General features: G+C 38.1%; 1 protein-coding gene and 1 long non-coding RNA gene across 4 annotated transcripts in view; one reads left to right on the top strand and one right to left on the bottom strand.

The window, feature by feature from the left end:
• LOC137250559 (uncharacterized) overlaps positions 1–21,004 on the bottom strand; it is a 552,581-nt gene that overhangs the window by 107,727 nt on the left and 423,850 nt on the right. The window lies entirely within an intron of this gene.
• Positions 1–21,004, top strand: part of LOC137248287 (galactokinase-like) — a 143,589-nt gene that overhangs the window by 118,044 nt on the left and 4,541 nt on the right. For all 3 annotated transcript variants that reach the window (XM_067779161.1, XM_067779160.1, XM_067779162.1), the window contains one exon: positions 7,831–7,937. In XM_067779161.1, the coding sequence (XP_067635262.1) occupies positions 7,831–7,937 (107 nt within the window). The remainder of the gene's footprint in view (positions 1–7,830; positions 7,938–21,004) is intronic.

Below are 21,004 nucleotides of genomic sequence, written 5' to 3'. Positions count from 1 at the left end.
ACCCCATCAAGTGACAGGACTTATGTTATATAATAACTTCGTCCTCTTGGCAATTACTAGAAGATTTCAAGGACCTAAGTATACTGCTGCCTCAAGATGTGGCAACTCTGCCGCCCTTTATAGCCGGAGCCTTGACAGGGCGAGCTTAGGACATGAACACATGATGTGATAACCGTTTCTTCCTGCAGCTTGCATTTCCTACATATGCTGTTACTGTCAACTTATAAGCATGTCTCGTCATAAAGCAGTGTCCAGTTAGTATGTCCATCGTGAGCCTTAATTCTTCTCTCTTCAGAGATATGAACCACTTTGTGATTATTGTATCGTAAGATTTACACATTATCTTATAAATTTTGCATCCCCGCGATTCTGTCCACGCCTTTCCCACGTGATGGATTATATACAACTCCTGTCTCCTTTTGATCTATCCTAACCCAGTATAGATGTATGGTCCGGCCTGAGCGAAGTTTTTTTCCCATGCTTCTTGACATCCTAGAAACATTTTTTGATGAAGTCCTGCGTGAGATTGTTGCCTTAATCTCCACCTGACTATCAAAAAATATATTAACAGCTTGAACATGCTTCCTTCAGAATTTCTGCTGCTTTCTTCACGGCTATAATTTCCGACTGAAAACACTTTGTCCATTCATATAACATGAATAAGCCAGCGAAGCCTTTAGGCTTTAATGCCCTGCACTACCCTCATATCTGCTAAGAGCTCACGCAACTCATCATTAAGTCTCCTTCAATAATTGTCGTGGGCATCACGGCAGGATCATAAATCCTCCCGGGAAATTTTATCTCGAACACCCCAAGAGCCATATCATCTTCTCTCAACACCTTCCATAATAGCGATCCATACATCAGGGCAGGTATGATGAGCGACTTGTAGGGCGTATGTTCGTCGAGAGAAGGCTTCACTTTTCAAATGCCCACTCAGGTCAAAGTAGCACTTGTTGGCAAGAGTTAATCTCCGTTTGATTTCTAAGCTGACTTTGTTTGGCTCCGAAATAGATAAAATCCTTCACTGTCTCGAATTTATATCCATCAACAATGACGTAACTGCCAATGCGGGAATGCACGGATTCTCTATTGAATGAAAGCAAGTACTTCGCCTTGTCCTCATTTGCCGCAATACCCATTTTTTTTTTGCTTCTTTATCAAATCCCGAGAAGGCAGACCTCATAGCTTGTTTGTTCAGACCAATAATATCGATATAATCAGCATAGGTCAGTAATTGTACGCTTTTATATTAGATTATAGCGTCAAGGTATAGTTTTGCTGCTAGAATTATCTTTTTCAGCATTGTGGTAAACAAATTGCATGGAAGATAGTCGCCCTTTCTGAAGTTTGGTTTGGTTTCAAATAACTCGGAGAGGTCCTTTCCAATCCATAAGGAGCTCGCGGTGTTGCTAAAAGTCATTTGGAAGATCCTTACTAACTTTGCAGGGAGCTTAAATTCAGACATATCAGCATACAAGCAACTTATTTTCGCGCTGTCAAATGCTGCTTTGAAGTCGACGAGACGAAAATATGAGTGTCGATTCTCTTACCATGAATCTTTTTTAGGATTTTGTGTATCGTGAAGATCTGAGCAAAAGTAAATTTACCAGATCTGAAGACGAACTGGTAAGGTCCAATCTAAAAATTTCGTCGCAGTTTAATTCACAAACTCCAAAATTAATGCACTCGTAGGGTTAATGGTAGCATGTAAAAAAAAAGAATAAGATATAACTCCTGGGAAATTAAGGCTGAAATTGTCTTCAAATTTGAGTTTTATGCCGACTCCGAACGGCATCTGCAAGCAGAAAAAATTTCGCTCAGAAATGAAAATGGGTCGCCTATAGCAAATCCATGACCCACCGATAAGATAATGTTAATACTTCCATTAAAAATCGATAAATTTTTGGCAGCACAACAATCCGATAACAAATCGATAATGTTCCGGCAAAAAATGTATTACTATTAACATATCGATAACTTTTCGATATACAATCGATAAGCTTATTGATAATTTTTTGGTAATACACCAATAACTTTTCGATGAATGATCGAAAATTTCGCTAGTAAATCGATAACGAACAGTAGCTCATTGATAACATTTGATTAAAAATGTTCGCCCTGATAGCTCTGCTTCAAATTTAAAATTTGTCTAAAAGCGTTAATTATTTTCAGATGTATAATACAGAATAAAATGAAAACATTTCATGATTAAAATAAATAATAGTTTAAAAAACTAAAAAAACATGCTTTTATAGCAAACCGAACTAAAAAATAGAAAATAATTTTCAATTAAAAAGAGTTTATATAACAGTAGTATAAGGTCAAACAACCGTTTGTAGTTAATCACCTCAAAATAAAATTATAATAAAATTTAAGTTATTAACAGAATAATTTAATTCAGAGTAAAATGCGTGGGGTGCATTTGACTACATTTCATATCTTTCCTCTCAGATAGTTGCAATAGAATGATTGTAACATTCAATATCAAGCACCCCACGCTTTTTACTGTGAAATAAATTATTCTGTTAATAACTTAAATTTTATTATAATTTTATTTTGAGGTGATTAACTATAAACGATTGCTTGACCTTCTACGACTGTTATATAAACTCTTTTTAATTGAAAATTATATTCTATTTTTTAGTACGGTTAGCTATAAAAGCGTGTTTTTTTAGTTTTTTTCAACTATTATTTATTTTAAAATTTTTAGTTCAAGTAATTTTAAAAGTTTTAGTCGAGAGTGATGAAACCTGGAAACGCCAGCGGTCCATGGAAGAATCCAACCCCACGGCACAGAAAAGGGCCAAGACGCAGGGAAGCTGGACGCGGTCTTTCGCCGAAATTGCCAAGGATCGGCAGATCATTGGCATTATAGACGAGATCAGCCAAGATGGCAGGATCCCGAAACAACAGTGGAAGTGGATCGAGGCCGCGCTCGCTACGGTGCATTCAAAGTGGTAATAAGGCCAATTGACCTTATGGCCGTTGACCTTGTGTCACCACACCATCACATTAATGCATTGTCATCGAGCCTTGATACGTGTGCAAAGTTTCAATCAAACTTATGGCAATTCAAAGTGGTAATAAGGCCAATTGACCTTATGTCACCACACCATCAAATTAATGCATTGTCGTCTGTCCTTGATACGTATGCAAAGTCTCAAATTAATCAGACTTCTATAAACCGGTAAAAATTAAGCTCAAAGATTCCGTTACATAGATACAGGCCAAGCTAATAAAGCGTGTTAAAAAAGGGCTCCAGTATGCTCTTTCGTAGATGTGCCATGCATCCACTTCTATCATTAATAAAGGAATGCGTTTTTAGCATTATGTGCAAGGTTTCAAATCTGTGGCCATTTGGGGTGGTCATAAGTTCAATTGACCTTATGTCCGTTAACCTTATGTAACCCCACCATCACATTATTGCATTGTCATCGAACCTTGATACGTGTGCAAAGTTTCAATCAAACTCATGGCCATTCATGGTGGTAATAAGGCCAATTGACCTTATGGCCGTTGACCTTAAGTCACCACACCATCACATTAATGCATTGTCATCGACCCTTGATACGTGTGAAAAGTTTCAATCAAACTTATGGCCACTCAAAGTAGTAATAAAGCCAATTGGCCTTATGGCCGTTGATCTTATGTCACCACACCATCACATTAATGCATTGTCATCGAGCGTTGATATGTGTGCAAAGTTTCAATCAAACTTATGGCCATTCAAAGTAGTAATAAGGCCAATTGGCCTTATGACCGTTGACCTTATGTCACCACACCATCACATTAATGCATTGACATCGGTCCTTGATACGTATGCAAAGCTTCAAATTAATCAGACTTCTAGAAACCGGTGAAAATTAAGCTCAAAGATTCCGTTACATACAGGCCAAGCTAATAAAAGCGTGTTAATTAATAAGCAGAGCTAATGAAAGCATTCAACTTCTTTTGTACCAAAATTTTTATTTTCAATTAAGATAGAACATTTCAAAAGCTTCCTTAATTATTTCCATTGTTAATTAGTTATTATTTGACTATGCGCAATGAATTTGCTTTCGCAATCGGTCTTTGCAATTTTTTGCAACAGAAAACGCATTCAAATAATTTTGTTGGCAAAATATTTAAAAACACAACAAAGAAAGTAAAAGAAAAAAATCAAAAGCGTAACGTATACGGAAATCATTAGGTGTGAATGTGCAATTATGTCGTCACGTCAGTTTTGTTTTTCACCTTTGCTGTTCATTCTCTACCGCCATGCTAAGGCTAATGTGAGTATCATATGTATTATACAGTTGCTCAACCGTTAAAGGTAATATGTATGTGAATAACAACAGTTATGCATCCATCGTGTACAAGGACGATTGCAGGTGCGCTTATGTTGCCAATGCTCTCTGTGTTGCAGTGTTCGTAGTACCAGTCAAGCGAAAGTAGCAATTATAAGCAGATTAGAAGCCACTACAGACTAACTCAAAGCCACGCAATTGCCTGGTTCTAGGTACCATTGGTCGTTTGGGGGTATTTGATTACATATGCATAGCCATTAAGCATACAATCTCGTGATTCCGAAAACAAGAAACATCGGGACTGCAGCTATTGGTGGCACGTATTTACCGAACTTTTAGAAACATCTTTGTTTTTATTTTTGGAAATCTTAAACCTTTTCTGAGTTTCGAAATAGATTGAAAAAAAAGCAAATTCCTTGAGGAGTTAATAATTTCGTGCTTTTAGTATGAAGAAGTTGACCACGCCCAAATGTTCAAGCAAAATTAAGTCAGTAACTACTCTATATCTAGTTTTACATGAGATACCGGGACTAAGAAATAAAAATAGGCAGCCATTAATAAAAAATGTGAGATGGCGATTAGTTTTCGTCAACTGTTAAGAAGGTAGGAAAATTTTAAATGCAAAAGCTATGAATCTTAAAACGAATAAATTAGAATAGTTAATGTGTTTTATTTATTTATTTATTTACCAACGTAGTACAACGTAAGACCAGATATGGTCTTTTAGAAGTACTTCAACTAAGTTATTAAACATAAAACAATACAAATATGTACATCCTATCTTAAATCTAAGTAACATATTTAGAATAAATTAATCCTTAACGAAAGAAAAGAGTCAAAATCAAAGTGAAAAATGGGGAAAGAAAAGAGGAGCTGGGATCTTAAACACCCTTACAATGGTTTTACATTGTTTTTATACAGCTTTGTAGTACTTGCGTATCACAGCCTTGTAGTTGAGTCTATTTAGTCCAGCCTTCACATTATCTGGGATTAAATACATAATCTAACAGCGCTAATGTGGCGAAACCTAAAAAAGTTTAAAATACATAGAAAGGAGGAGTGTGAAATATATGTAAATGAACTAAGTGACTTTTTTGTTAGCGATAACAATGACGTCAATGCTCCAGCCCTGCTAAAAATTACTCCTCCTATGTCGGCCCTGATAACAAATTTCAATTTGATGCAATTGGCGAGGCTGATGTTTTGAAGTCTTTATTAAGTATAAAATCGAATGCTTTGGTGGAGGATGGAATTTCTCTAAGATTTATTAAGAACGTAGTGGAGTTTGTATTAGGCCCGCTTACACACATCATAAAGTTCTGTTCACCTCCTCATGTTTCCCACGATGTGGAAGAAAGCAATTATACTTCCTATTGCAAAAAAAAAAACGAATGCTACGTGTGCAGGTGATTATAGGCCTATCAGCATATTGCGTACATTTTCGAAGGTATGTGAAAATTTAATGGCAGCACAAATTTCTTGCTTCATCCAGCAAAATAAATTACTCAGTCCATTGCAATCTGACTTCAGACCAAAGCACAGCTGCTCTACAGCAATGGTTAGAGTATTGGATGATATAAGAACTAGTTTTGACGCTGGCGACCTAACACATCTTTGTTTACTGGATTTCTCAAAAAATCAAAAATAATCAAAAGTAATTGATTATTTTGATTTTTTTTAAATTTTTTTTTTTTTTGATTATTCTCGATTTTTGCATGCATACAAGTATATTTTAGGATGCAATAGCAAATCGTAAGCGCTTACCAAAACCAATATATACATGCAACATATAGGGCGAATAGTATATGAGCGTTGATTCAAACACATTCTCATGTAAGTATATACACATGTGCATTATTTGCTACACTCATTATATAAAATAATAATGGGTTCATCCTTAAGTCAAGCCAATTTTTTTCTTCTATCCAAAATTAATACCGCTATTTTGGATAAAGTTACGGCTATGCACTGATTGTTTTGTAATCAAAGTTTTTCATATTGTTCGCTTTATTTTAGTGGTATTGGTTTCATATCATCGCCACTATGTGAGTGTTCTTCGTCCCATTTAGAGAGCTTTATCATAAATAAGCATTTTTTTTCGTTAATATCTTTTGAACGATTCAAAATTTGTGTTTTCCGTCTTCGGATTATTAATACTGAGGTCAAGCCAAGTCTTTTGGGACACATATTAGCAATCGACCACTATTAAAGACGTTTACAATGTATATATATTGCATATATTTTGATTACTTTTGATTATTTTTAAATTTTTTCAATAATCGGAAAAAAATCATGATTTATTTTTAATTTTTTTCTGATGGTAATCAATTAGTAATTGTTTTTTTCGGAAAACAATTGAAATAATCATTAGCCATTAAAATATGCATCTAATTAATTGATTACTAATGCTAATTCAAATTTAACAAGTCTGTGTACAAGTAACGTTTCTTATGCACTTGAATATTCTCATTTCCAGATTACGCTTTCGCATTTGACTTTTCTCATCTACAGCTGATTATTCTCAATTATAGTTGATGCTTTAGATTTTTCGTTTCACGTTTTCTCATTTAAAAGTGATTACTCCCATATCAAAGTCACATCGGGAACCGTGTGTAGATGTCCACGTAAGGTGAGAAAGAGTTTGACCGCTATTTATCAGTGAATGATAAGAGCGACTCTTTCACATGCGGTTCAAGCAGCTTACTACGCCGGTCGCTTGCCACTTATCCACTGAACATCTATTTGGTCGTGAGTTAATATAGCAAGGCGACAACCTAGCTAAGCTACTTTGTCATAATCGGTTTAATTGCTAGCTGGGGGACTTCATCAGCATCGTCTGATCATCAAAAGGCGCGGCTGCAAGCGAGCGTATTGCATTTACATCTGACGATTTCTCATTTACAACTGGAAATGTTGTAAAATGCATCGGCCATACGAATTTCCCTGCAGATATTGAATTTAAGTATGCTGGTACTGGCGTTTAAATATTGTATTCAAAAGTCAAACACTAAGCTTTAAATATTTTGCTGATATTATAATTTATCCCTTGTGAAATTACGGTTTCTTGGCATGCCTCGGGATTGGAAACTCTAATTCCAACTAATGTTAGGCAACCATATCTTATTTCTGCATTGGATTCCACTTGTATGCATTTTCACATGCGAGATTGCAACTTGCAGCCATTCAGTACAAAGCAGAAAAAAAAAAATTCATATTAAATAAATAAAAACGACAGTGGAAAGCGGTGGAGCCTTTTGCCCTGAGTTTTGAATTTCCTTGCAATTTTTTATTTGTTTTCTTTATGTTATTTTGCTTTTCTTAACGCTCATTCTACATATATGTAAGATTTCAAAAGAGCTGAAAGAATGTTGCAACTCATTAAAAACTGTAAGTCATTCATAGTTATATTTTAATCACTACCCCTGAGGGGGAGCACCTTTTGATGGGGTTGCATTCATTTCCACATGTTCTAAGTTGATATGCATATATGCTCCTTTAATTTAAACTAACGTTATTTTTCTTTGCGTTGATTTAATTACAGCGTTACAGTCGGAACCAGTTTTGTTGCGACGCGCCCGACATGTTATAACGGAAACGAAACGAACACAAGACGCCGCCGAAGCCTTGAAGTTACAGGATTTTGCTAAGGTGAGTTCATGCCTTTATAACTACTACAACCTAATACAAACATATCTGCTGTTGATTAATGGAACTTTTTTTTGAAAAGTTTGAAATTTTTCACTATGAAGTTTAAATCTCTAAAAAAACGTGCTGATAATAAAACAAAGCTTTGCAATGCAATTATTCCTAGCCTGTTCAACAGACCCAGGAAGCATTTTCTGTCCCAAACTTTTGATAACTTAAAAACATAAAATTAATTCTTTTCACTTCTTTCTCTTTGTCTTTTTTTCCAAATGTCTTTCTATATAACCGTCAGTCTAAACCTCAGTCGCTATATCTATCAAGTTTTCCTTTACCTGCTTTTTACCCACTGAGTGAAAGTTTTCCACTTTCCCTGGGTTCATGTTCGAATTTTGTGACACTATCGAGAGTCCGCATTTATATGATGGGTGTATGATCGCCCAAAAAACACCAAAGGACCTGCGTTCTTGTCCTGGAAAAAATTAAAATTTTTTTTTCAACGGGATCGTCCCTTGGTAGTAGAAAAAACTTAGAATGTAGTTTTTCCATGAAAAGCTCCTCAGTGAAAATTCACCTGACTTGTAGCTGTTGTTCGGTGGCAGCATCCTGCCAATTGGTAAAAAAAATAAAAAGAAGAACGACGCAAAATGGAAGAGCAATTCCGCCTAAATCTTCTGGCAGGTTTTTCCTGCAAAGGTTAAATAATTGCGATTGTGGCAAAAATAAAGTCTCAATACAAATAAATCAAAATATAAAATGAAAATATCACCGCTAGTCTTCGGTGTCGTCTGGGTGTCTGGAAAAGAAATATAGAAATGGCGTCGTACAATAACGTTATCACTACATTCTGGTTGCTTGCTCCGCTTATTACACCGAAGATCCTGGGTTAAGGTCCCGCGAAAAGCACCATCAAATATTTTGAAAAGTAGAAATGCACTCGGAGTGCTTTGCAAATAACCCTTTTAGAGTCAATTTTTTTTTGGGACTTGAACCCAGGACTTTTGTTTTGGCAGGCGGAGCATGTTAGCACTATAAAACGGAGGCCGCTAAAGCAACATTAGATACAATATTTTTCACTTAGAAACTGACTGAAATGCACTCGAAGTGTTTGCCAAATCAGTGCCGAGAGGAGACCCCGTTTAGAAAAACTATTTTCTTATCGATACAACTTGATGTTACTTTGCCCGGGACTTGAAACGGTTAGGTAGGTAAAAATTGGAAGAGAAGCTCGGCCTGAATCTCTTCCGAGGTTAATAGCGAGGTAATGCGAGGTAATAGCTTAATTAAAGGGAAAATATCATGTATTCTTCTTTCTAATTTTTCGAACACATACCACTTTAATCTTTTTTGAATATCCTACAATTTGAGCTTCCTATGAGTATTTGTATTACTCGTTCATAATTTATTTAGATACCGATTGCTGAGTGAAATATCACCATATTTCGGTTGCCAGTTCAGAAACGCCCAGAATATTTTTTTTAAAAAACGCTCTGTCTCAAGATTTACTTAAAAAATGCCGTTTTTTAGAATTCGGCTGCTGAAAGCGATATCTGAGAATTTTTTCAAAACTGCTATATCTCACTTCAAAATATATTGAGTTAAAGCTGAGATAACGCATTAAAAAAATATATATTGAAATTGGGCGTTTATGAATAAAAGTCTGAAATAAGGAGTTTTTCAAGGAAAATGTGAAGTTGAATGCTTTTCAAATGTTTTCAAATATCCGAATCGGATGCCGAGTTAGGGGGATATCCCATTCAGGTGTCGATGTATGAAGCTACAACAGTACATTTTTAATAGCAAAGTAGTTTTTTAGATATAACAAGTAAGGAAGGCTAAGTTCGGGTGTAACCAAACATTACATACTCAGCTGCTAAATTACAGCTTGCAAAACTTTTAAATTACCTTCTTTTAAAAGTGGGCGGTGCCACGTCCATTGTCCAAAATTTTACTAATTTTCTATTCTGCGTCATAAGGGCAACCCACGTACATAGCTTTATCGCTTTATCCGTCTTTGGTAATGAAATATCGTACTTTTTCGGTTTTTCGAAATTTCGATATCGAAAGAGTGGGCGTGGTTATAGTCCGATTTCGTTCATTTAATATAGTAATCTGAGATGAATACCCAGGAACTTACGTAACAAATTTTATTAAGATATCTCAAAATTTACTCAAGTTATCGTGTTTACGGACAGCCGGACGGCCGGACGGACATGGCTAAACGAATTTCTTTTGTCGCTCAGATCATTTTGATATACAGAAGTCTATATCTATCTCGATTAGTTTATGCCGTAACGGGGTACCGTTATGTGAACAAAATTAATATACTCTGTGAGTTCTGCTCAGCCGAGTATAAAAACACCGTTAGAAAACTTTAGACCTCCGTAGCCAAATAAAAGTTTCATTTGATTTAAAAAAAGCTTTATTGGATTTGAGAAAAGTTTCATTTGAAATGAAAAAAGTTTCTTTTGATGTGAAAAAAGTTTAATTTGATTTCGAAGGCGCATCCGCCAATACTAGAAAAGAACTGAACTGAGGCTGAACTGGTCATCAGCGGGTGATATAACCCCATGCATGCTTTTGTGTGTGACATGCAGGGCTAGAGTAGTTGCAGGCAAATTAGATTTCAATCAGAAAATTAGCACATAAGAGATACACAACTCAATGTGTGAAACAAGTATAACTACGGGTGTTTGCTAGCAAAAATAACATGCATTCTCTTGAACAATGGATATCTTCAAATTTCTAGTTTCAGACAAGTGTTAAAAATTCTTCCTAATGTTTTTATGACTAACTGAATATAATTTCTTAAATAGTCCGTTTTTAAACAAGTATATGCAAATTTCACTTCACGCTTAAGGCTAGTGCCCTCTTACATTCACCACCATCAACTTATGGCGTAATTTGATATGCAAATAAGGGCAAATGCCTTTTTTCTTCTTCGCGAGATAATTGTCAGTTTCAAACAAAAGCCTCTGTTCCTGCGTATAGATGTGAGTAATTGCATGTGCGTGTATGTGTGGGAAAATGCAAAAGTCTATTCAAGTATGCAGCCAGCGAATTTGATTTGTTTAACGCCTGCCGCACACATTCATATATACTGCCCAACAAAAAATTGGTAACGTGATATTACTTCCAAACGAATAATATTTTGACAAATATAAGCAGTTCGAAACGTCACTATGCTGCCAGTAAATAAATGCGCAATAACAGTAAAGCATTCAGCCACACATACATGTAAACTGCAAAGCTAAGGGCGAAGAGAATATTTCACATACATGTAATCAGCAGCTAAGAGCTGTTGAAAAGAAAGAAAAATTCTGACAAATATACATTTATAAAACTAAATAATCAACCATGCGGTACAGAAGCGAGAAATGAACAAGCACCCTGTACCCTAGGAGAAATAGGCGAAACAGGCAACTGCTGCACTCAGAGAACAATTTGTGGTCGATTTAACATTTTTCGGTGTCAGTTCAAGAACGGTTTGTGCTTGATCTTTGGGGGAAGTGGGGAAGGTAATTTTTTCAAGTAGGCACCCATCATTTATTTTTTTATTAATAAATAATTTATTTGTCATTAATAAAAAATATTAATAACAAAACAAATTATTATTAAAATTCCAAAAAGGTTTAAAAAAACGCATAATATGCATTTTTTCATATATTTGTCCTATAGAGAAATTTTTCTTATTTGATGATGCAATCTGAATATATATTTAAAACATTTCATAACAAGTTTGAGAATTACTTGTGCATATGGGAATGGAGCTGAACGAAAAATAAGAGTTAAAAAAAATAGAATATAAAAAAATTGTTTTAAAAAACCTCAGAGTTTGACGGCGATCGATCGCGTCACACGATCGCAACCGCAACATCATAGCCGCTGGGCCACTACAACTGCTTGGTAGCTTGTGCCAAATCTTGTATTTAACATTGTAGTGCACACGAATTATACCGTTTATTTTTTTTTTTTGAACTTAATTTAAGAACATTTTTTTTAATTTAAGAATATTGTTCTCATTATTAGAACATTTGTTCATATTTTAAGACCAGCCGTTCTCTTTTCAAGAAAATGGTTGTCAGTTCAATAACAAGGTTGCTGTTTTGAGAACAGGTCGTTCGTTTTTCAAGAACAAAAAAGTAAGAACATGAAAAGCTTCTCTGAGTGTGGTATAAAAGCTGCGCAGGCTGAGGAATAATAAATCAGTTTGATTCTAGCACGCCATAAGTGCACGAATAAATTTAGTGTGAGGTACTATTACCATAGTAGTGTTGTAAATTAAGAATATTTTGTTTTACTGAAGCGATTCGAATGATATAAAAGGTCAGACTTACCAGGAGTTTTCTAAATTTTGTTACATTTAATAGAAGCACTGTTTGCTTCGTTTGCAAACAAATATATATATAGAGTCTTTCGTCCACCAATTTCTTTGCACTCATCATTCTGTAACTCACTATTCAACCAATTTGTTCCTTTTTTATCAGGCGACAGCCAGCTGGCTTTTGGGAAATAGCGCAGAACTATTACATAATGAGGCGGTATTAGTTCTAATTTTGTCACCTCGCAATACCTGCACTTTTAAGATTGCAAAGTCCTACGAGATGAAAATCGCCTCCCCTCACAAACCTTTTCAAAAATACTGAACTAGATTAGTGGTAGGTAGCTCTAAAATAGTCGAAGCTTATGCGCTCGAAAGAAAAGTCTCGTTAGCTCATTTGGGAAATATGAATCATATTTTCCTTTATTCATCTATTTCACAATTTTATTAAAATTATGCATTTGTTTAGGGTTCTTCTTGTATGACTTCAACAGCCATGGCATCTGTATCAAATTTTAGCACTCCGACGACATCATAACCCAGCCCTACTCTTCGTTCCTTGATGATGTGCCAAAATTGGACATCAGCTTACTTATCATGGAAAAAACTTTAGCCTGAATTAGATTAAATGCTTCCTTTGGTATATCTTCATTGGCACTTTTTTGGAAATTGTTCAGAATATCATTTGACTTATCCAGTTTGTTTTCTTTTCGACAATTATAGCTAAGAGCTCCTTTAACTATAAAGCTGTTCCGCACAGTACGGATGTTTCCATGATCATAATTGTCCATAAGTCCAATCACTTCGCACGTATACTCATCAATGGTTTTTGAGGCCTGAAAATTGGTAGAACCACGAACTTGGCTCAATAGTAACCACAAAAAGAAACATTTAAACTCATTTCTTCAAACCTGCTAACCTTGGTCGATGTTATCCCTTTCGCGACCCCTCCCACTTCTTTACGACGCGTTCCATACGTAATATACTGGAAGTTCAGTATATAAAAGTTATCACGCAATGTTGCCACCTTGGCACAGATGAAAAATGCTGAAAGGGTTTTATTAGGTGGACTATGTAGACTGTAAGATGTCTTCCTTGAAGCGTGAAGCCGAGTATTCCCCATACATTTTTATTGCAGCTGACTTATCGGCCAGCTCTTAGCACATGCACTTCACCTCTTTTATGCACGTGTACGTTACCTTGTTGCTGTATGGGCCCAAAAAACACTTTCAGTTTCCCCGAAGAACACGTAATCCCTATCCTTTTTCAAGTCTTAGAAATAAGGAAATACAATTTCAGGAAGAACGACTCAGTAGTTTAGGAGTGTTGCTCTTGCAAATACATACAATTTTGCATTTATAATAGAAACAAAAAAGAAGATAGTTTTTATCTCCTGATCTTTTCGGAATCTGAGTCTCTAGTAAAAGATCACGTTCTGGATTCATAACTAGGTTCCATTTTGTAAGCATTTATATAAGGTATATATTTTTTGATGATGAAATGAATGCATTTTGGTCACACATAGCAACGCACACATACACAAATTTTAGTTTATGTAATTTCCGTTGTTCTTAATTTCATGCTCCAACGGCGAATGGAAGGTGCTTTTATACACTGAAAACTTGTCAGATTTGTAGTACCGTAACATAAACTCATTTTGAAAATGACGAAACTAGACATTTCTCTATTAACAAATGACAGCCTTAACCCATACTGTGCCAACCAATCAATGTTTTATTCGCGATAAATGCAAATCGAAGCTTCAAAGATAACCAAAAGCTTCGAAATCTGAAGTATTTCTGCACTGGACAGGATTTGGGTAACGTAGTAATTTTCTTCTCAAAAGCTTCTGGTGATCCATGATTCCAGATATACTATTTCTCTCGCTGTCCATTTAAACAACGAGGCGTTCATTTTCCCACCTTTATTGTCATGACCTAAACGCTTCTTCCCTGCTCTCTTTACTAACGACTTTAGTGCGCTCTTAGTCCGTCTTTTTTTTTGGTTACCTTCTGCTTTCTAGGGCTGCTAGGTTGGTAGGCTGCTGTTCAATGTACAGTTGTTAGAAGCTTACAAGGATAGTTTTTACAAAGTGTGTTAGCACCCATTTCAGTGTCATACAATAACGTGAATAGGGACATGTCCATAAGCAGCTTCCTTTTGCTTTCTGTTGATATTCCGATGTTATCAGTAGCCTGCTTAGAAGTGATACTTGTGTAGATGCCTTCTCAGTTGCATGTTGAATTTGAACTCAATATGTTAGTAGGGAATCTAGCCTTACTCCTTAATAGTTGGCTACCTTTTAAATGTTATATTTCCGGGAGAAGGTTTCAAAGCTAACTTTTAGCGGCAAACGTTTTTTTGTTAAGAGGATCAAATTTGTTTTTCCGCTACCAACTAGAGTCCGCACGAGTCCAGCTACTACTTCGTGTTAATCATTTCTAGATTGCGTTTTACATGTGCTCCTTGTAATTGTAATGACAGCAGAAATGTCTACATATCCAGCCAAAAATGAGTCATCAGACATTTCAAGATCGAAAATTTCATCGCAACTGACTCCCTAGAGGTTCAAGACCAAAAGGTGATGCCTGGGCTGCTATGTACGTGGCTTTTATGGTACGCGGATATTCTGAGGTTTGTTGTATAAGGATACGATTACAGAGGTAGCTTTAGATGACATACTGTGGGTGGTATGGTATTTGGATTCAGTGCTATAAGGCGGCCCATCACGCGCTGTTGAACGAATTACCATGTTTTGGGGAACAATTAGTTCTTTAGACATTCGGTTTACTATCCAGTATAACCTCTGGGCGCATTTTTGTAATTCCTTCAATGGCTTTTGCTGGGATTCCATCTATCCCTAGGGCCTTATAATTTTTCAAGCTTCTTACTGCAAGGTGTAAATCAGATCTTGTTAATGGCGGAGGCTTTTCGAATGTGCTTTTGTGGGAGTTACTATCTTCCCTTAGTTTGTGGTTTTGGAAGAATGCTTTCATTATTTTTTCCGTGTCAACAATATCTAGCTCCATCGCCGGTATCCTGGCCAATTATGTTTTAGTACTATTTTGTAGCCCATGTCCCAAGGGCTCTGTTGACATATTTTTGAAGATCATCCCGCTTCATGTTGTGGTGGTCTTTAGGTGCTTTTTCTATTCCTTATATGATTATGGCGGCTACCGTGGTGAGATGGTAGCATGCCCCGCCTACCACACCGAAGATCTTGGGTTCACATCCCGGGCAAAGCAGCATCGAAATTTTAGAAACCAGTTTTTTTCAATTAAAAGAACATTTTTCTAAGCGGGGTCGCCTCCGGCAGTGTTTGGCAAGCACTCCGAGTATATTTCTGCCATCAAAAGCTCTCAGTCGGCATAAAACAAGTAGGTCCTATCCCGCCAATTTGTAGGAAAACTTAAAAGGAGCACGAAGCAAATTGGAAGAGAAGCTCGGCCTTAAATCTCTTCGGAGATTATCGCGCCTTTCGTAAATTTTTTTTTTTGTATGATTATGATTTAACACTAGCTTCCCAGCGTCAGTCGCTATATATATTCGGGTTCAGCGTTTGCAGTTTCTTCTTACCTCTGCTATTTTTTCTTTGGACTAGCAAACGGATTTTTTACGCTGTTTGTTTGGTAGCATTGCCGTAGACTGAGTGTATATGCCGGTGGCAGAAATTGGGGATTCAGTGTTTAGCTTCACCACATTCCATCTGCGGGTGATTTTGATTATGTCCACCCGCTTTCAAGTCTTGCATGTTTCCAGATATCCTCTCCGACACTTTCGTAATATTTGGTGAAATAGTACAGCAGCCTGGTTCTCGAAGATGGTCGATGAGCCAGAGTTTACGACTGTTAGTCCAATCCGAGCCGTCGTGTCTAATAACCGTCTTCCTCTTGGTGGTTTTATCGTATGCATTCCCTATTCAATAGCTCCGTCCATGTTCTCGATTTCGCCAAGCTTTTGTTACTTTTGCTTGGTGTCAGGAAAAGGAAGATTGATGTGGCGCGCTGGTATTGGACGCAGACGTATAAGGTTCCGCTTCCTTCCATTTTTAGTATGGAAGGGGTTTCCACTAGGCGGAAACCAAAGTGCAGCCGTTCCATATAGAAATCAGACTCTTAACGTTTGAATTGTTTGCCGATTACAGCAAAATCTACAAATTGTCATCAATATCCTCTAACGGTAGTATGACTAAACTTGCAGTTTAAACAGGGGTGAACCAGAGAAGAATGGGTATCAGATGCGTTGGTTTCTTATCGCAATTGAAATGCTGGTTGGTGTTATGGGAGACACGTTGCAAGCAGGACATACTTATTTATGTTGGTGTTGATTCTAGATAGGTAAGAGTTTAACCTGTTACAGTATCATACATACCGAAGAGTAACATGCGTCTCCTGGGGAGGTTGCTTTTCTCTACTGCGATCTTAGTTTATTTGACTTTAAGTTGTAATGAGCGCTTCTTTATCTTATCCCAAGTGCTGTGTCAAGAGATTTGTGGATTTTGTTACGGCTCTGCTTTTTTAACACAATTTCGAATAAAGGATCGAGAAAATGTAGATACTAATCAAATGGTGGAGCCGTGCGTTGTATTCCACTAAATTGGGGAAAGCTTCTGACCGCCATTCACCTGGGAATGGCCAGAGCGATTCTTTTGCATGCGGTTCAAGCAGCTCACTACTGCCGGTCGCTTGCGGCCAAGTATCTTCTGGGTAGCCTATAAACATCCGTTTAGCGGTGAGCTAATGTGAGAAGGCTGACACTCTGACATAATCGGTTTAAGGGCTAGCCGGGGGAGATTTCATCGGCAGCGTCTGTACACCTCTATGTGCGTCTGCAAGCGGGCGTCTGCCTTAAGTAATATTTTCACCTCCCTGAGGGGTTGTGTGCTGAGCTTAGGACCCGCCACGTAAAACCATACTCCAACGAAATATAACAACAAGCCTCGGATAAATACATTCTCTATTGATGACGACCATGGCAAACGTTTGAAGGGCAATGAATTGAGGGCATGCACCTGGAACGTCCGCTCCCTGAATGGGATTGGTACAGATTCCCGGCTGGTTGATGTCCTCGTCAAAGTAAAATCTGACATCACCGCCATCCAAGAAATGCGTTGGACGAAGCAAGGAAGAAAGAAGATCAAAAATTGTGACATCTATTGGAGTGGTCATACGAATAAGCGCAGTTTCGGCGTCGGATTCGTGGTGGGAAAGAGACTTTGTCGCCAAGTTCTGGCGTTCACACCTTTGGACGAGCGTCTCGCCGCTATCCGAATAAAAGCAAAATTTTTTAATATATCATTCATCTGCGCCCATGCGCCGACAGAGGAGAAAGAAGATGAGGTGAAAGACACTTTTTATGAACAATTAGAACGCATATGCGAGCGCTGCCCCCGTCATGATATAAATTCGTGCTTGGCAACTTAAACGCAAAGAAGGTGTTTTTGGCCCTACAGTCGGAAAGTTCAGCCTATACGATGAAACTTCTCCTAACGGACTGAGGCTGATTGACTTTGCCGGTACTGGAAACATGGCCATATCCAGCACGGGGTTCATGCATAAAAAGATACATCTAGCTACATGGCTGTCTCCTGATCGAAATACTCGCAATCAAATCGATCACGTTGCGATAGACGGACGGCATGCCTCCAGTATTTTAGATGTGCGCACGATCCGAGGACCTAACATCGACTCGGACTATTATCTCGTTGCAGCCAAAATACGCACCCGCCTCAGCGCGGCTAAAACCAAGGAACAAAAAACACAAGAAAATCTAGGCGTCGAAAAGCTTCAATCACAGCAGACTGCCAATGATTTCGCAACTCGACTCTCACACCTGCTCTCTGAGAGCACAACTCATTTTGAAGGAATACATGAGCAGTGGGAGCATATCTTCAAAGCACTTCGTACTGCCGCCGAGGAAACTGGTACGATGAAGAATGCCGCGTTGCAACCGAAAGAAAAGACGCTGCTTACAGAGCTACGTTAAAAGAGAGCGCGAGAAGAGGAGTGTGTGAATGCTATCGTGAGTTGAAAAGGGAAGCGAGATGCCTTTTCAGGAAGAAAAAAGCAGAAGCAGAAAGGCGTGAGTGCGCGGAGCTTGAGCTGCTAGCCACCAGAAACAACGCCCGAAAATTATAAAAACAAATACGGCGACAGACGGAAGGTTTTAAGACCGGGGTAAACTCCTGTAGGAAAGAAAACGGCGACCTTGTAACTGATGTCGAGAGATTGCTTAGATTATGGAGGGAACACTTCTCTGTTCTCCTAAATGGAGGAAGCAATTCAGCGCGCAGAGATGAAGAACCCGATCCCGCGATTGATGATGATAGAATATATGTTCCCACGCCCGATTATGACGAAGTTAGAATAGCAATAACCAGATTGAAAAACAACAAGGCCGTGGGCGCTGATGGATTGCCTGCGGAGTTATTCAAGTACGGCGGCGAGGAGTTGATAAGGCGCATGGAGCATCATCTTTGCAAAATATGGGCGGACGAAAGCATGCCCGACGGTTGGAATCTAAGTGTTCTTTGCCCAGTCCACAAGAAGAGGGATACTGCAAAATGCACCAACTATCGTGGAATCAGCCTTCTTAATATCGCATATAAGGTGCTTTCAAGTGTATTGTGCGAAAGATTGAAGCCCACCGTGAACCGGCTGATTGGACCTTATCAGTGCGGCTTCAGACCTGGTAAATCTACCATCGACCAGATTTTCACAATGCGCCAAATCTTGGAAAAAACCCGTGAAAAGAGAATCGACACACATCACCTCTTTGTCGACTTTAAAGCCGCCTTCGACAGCACGAAAACGAGCTGCCTATATGCCGCTATGTCTGAATTTGGTTTCCCCCAAATCTTATACGGTTGTGCAAAATGACGTTGAGCAACACCATCAGCTCAGTCAGAATTGGGAGGGACCTCTCCGAGCCGTTCGAAACTAAACGAGATTTCAGACAGGGTGACCCCCTATCGTGCGATTTCTTTAATTTGAAGCTGGAAAAAATTATACTAGCTGCAGAACTGAACCGCTCTGGAATAATATTCTGTAAAAGCGTGCAATTACTGGCGTATGCTGATGACATTGATATTATCGGTATAAACACATGTGCCGTTAGTTCTGCTTACTCCAAACTGGAAAAAGAAGCGGTAAAGATGAGTTTGATGGTGAATGAGGACAAAACGAAGTACCTGCTGTCATCAAGCAGAGTCAGCGCATACGCGCCTTGGCAACTACGCTACTGTTGGCAGACTAGCAACAACATCAGCACTGAAATCCAGCGAAGAATCAATCTTGTCAGTAAATTCTACTTTGGACTAGGTAGGCAATTGAAAAGTAAAGTCCACTCTCGGCGAACGAAGATCATACTCTACAAGTCACTTATCGTACCCGTCCTGCTATATGGGGCAGAAGCATGGACCATGACAACAGCAGATGAAGCGGCTTTGGGAGTGTTCGACAGAAAAGTTCTTAGAAAGATTTATGGACCTCTGCGCGTTGGCGATGGCGAGTACCGAAGAAGATTTAATGATGAGCTGTACGAACTAAATGCAGACATCAACATAGTCCAGCGAACTAAAAGGCTGCGGCTGTGCTGGCTAGGCCATGCTATGCGAGTGAAAGATGATGCTCCGGCCAAGAAAGTGTTTCTATCGGAGCCCGCCTATGGAAGCAGTGGTAGAGGGCGGCCCCCACTCCGTTGGAAGTACCAGGTGGAAAACGATTTAAACTCCCTTGGTGTCACCAATTGGCGCCGGTTCACGGGGCGAAGGAGCGACTGGCGCACCTTTTTGGACGGCCATAACCGTTTAGACTGTTAAGCGCCAATTAAGTAAGTAAGTAAGTAATCAAACGTCACATCCAGTACTTTTGAATGTTAGACAGTCGATCGCGTAATGCCATCGACGTGAATGTCGAACATAGACAAGGGAGATTATCGTTTATTATATTGCATAGCTCATCAATGAATGAGCCGAGAACTGTTGCCATTATCGTGCAGTCATCGGAGTAGGATGCAATGTAAATCCTTTTGGTGATGAAGGGAGCTTCGAAATATAGAGGTTAAACAAGGGCGGGAATAGTACGCCACCCTGTGACATCCCTTGTTTAATTATTTTGCTTTTATTGCTTTAATAATTATTATTAAAGTGAGAAATATCCTCAAATATCCTTCTGAGCTCTGTGTGAAAATCCACAGTTGGCTATACAATGCGCATTCCACCCGAACTTATAATTTAATCAAATGTTTTTATTTGACTTGTAAGTGAATACATTAGAATTGTAGTTTTTGATTTTAATCAGAAAATTTGGTGTAATTAATTACGATTGCTGGTAACTTTGGCTGCTAAGTACTTTTCGAGCTAAAAACATATAAGACAGAAGGGCGATAACTATTAACCTTTCTAGAATGTAATGAATTTTACAGATGCACAAGTAAGCGTGTATGAAATACCGGACGTAAAATAGGAAATGAAAGAAGACATTGTCTGAAGAAATTAACATGAAAAACGCTTGTAATTAGCGTGAAGATTAATTACAGTTAGGTTTTTCGCACATCCCATGGGTCACGCTTATTTGCACCCATACATTTGGACACGCGTGGATTAAGTCCGGTCTGGTGAAGAGAAATAAAACAAAGCTAATTGAACTCGAAAGTCAAAATTAATTAAGAACAAACAGCGAGTATTAAGTTTGCGGAAAACTGGTTTTAAGTTATCAAGCTGTTGCTTTAAAGATTTAAGTTTCGGTGGCAT

The sequence above is a fragment of the Eurosta solidaginis genome, chromosome 4 (genome assembly GCF_040869045.1).
Source record: "Eurosta solidaginis isolate ZX-2024a chromosome 4, ASM4086904v1, whole genome shotgun sequence".
Taxonomy (NCBI): domain Eukaryota; kingdom Metazoa; phylum Arthropoda; class Insecta; order Diptera; family Tephritidae; genus Eurosta; species Eurosta solidaginis.
The sequence above is the reverse complement of the archived record's forward strand: the minus strand, read 5'-3'. Positions and strand labels throughout refer to the sequence as shown.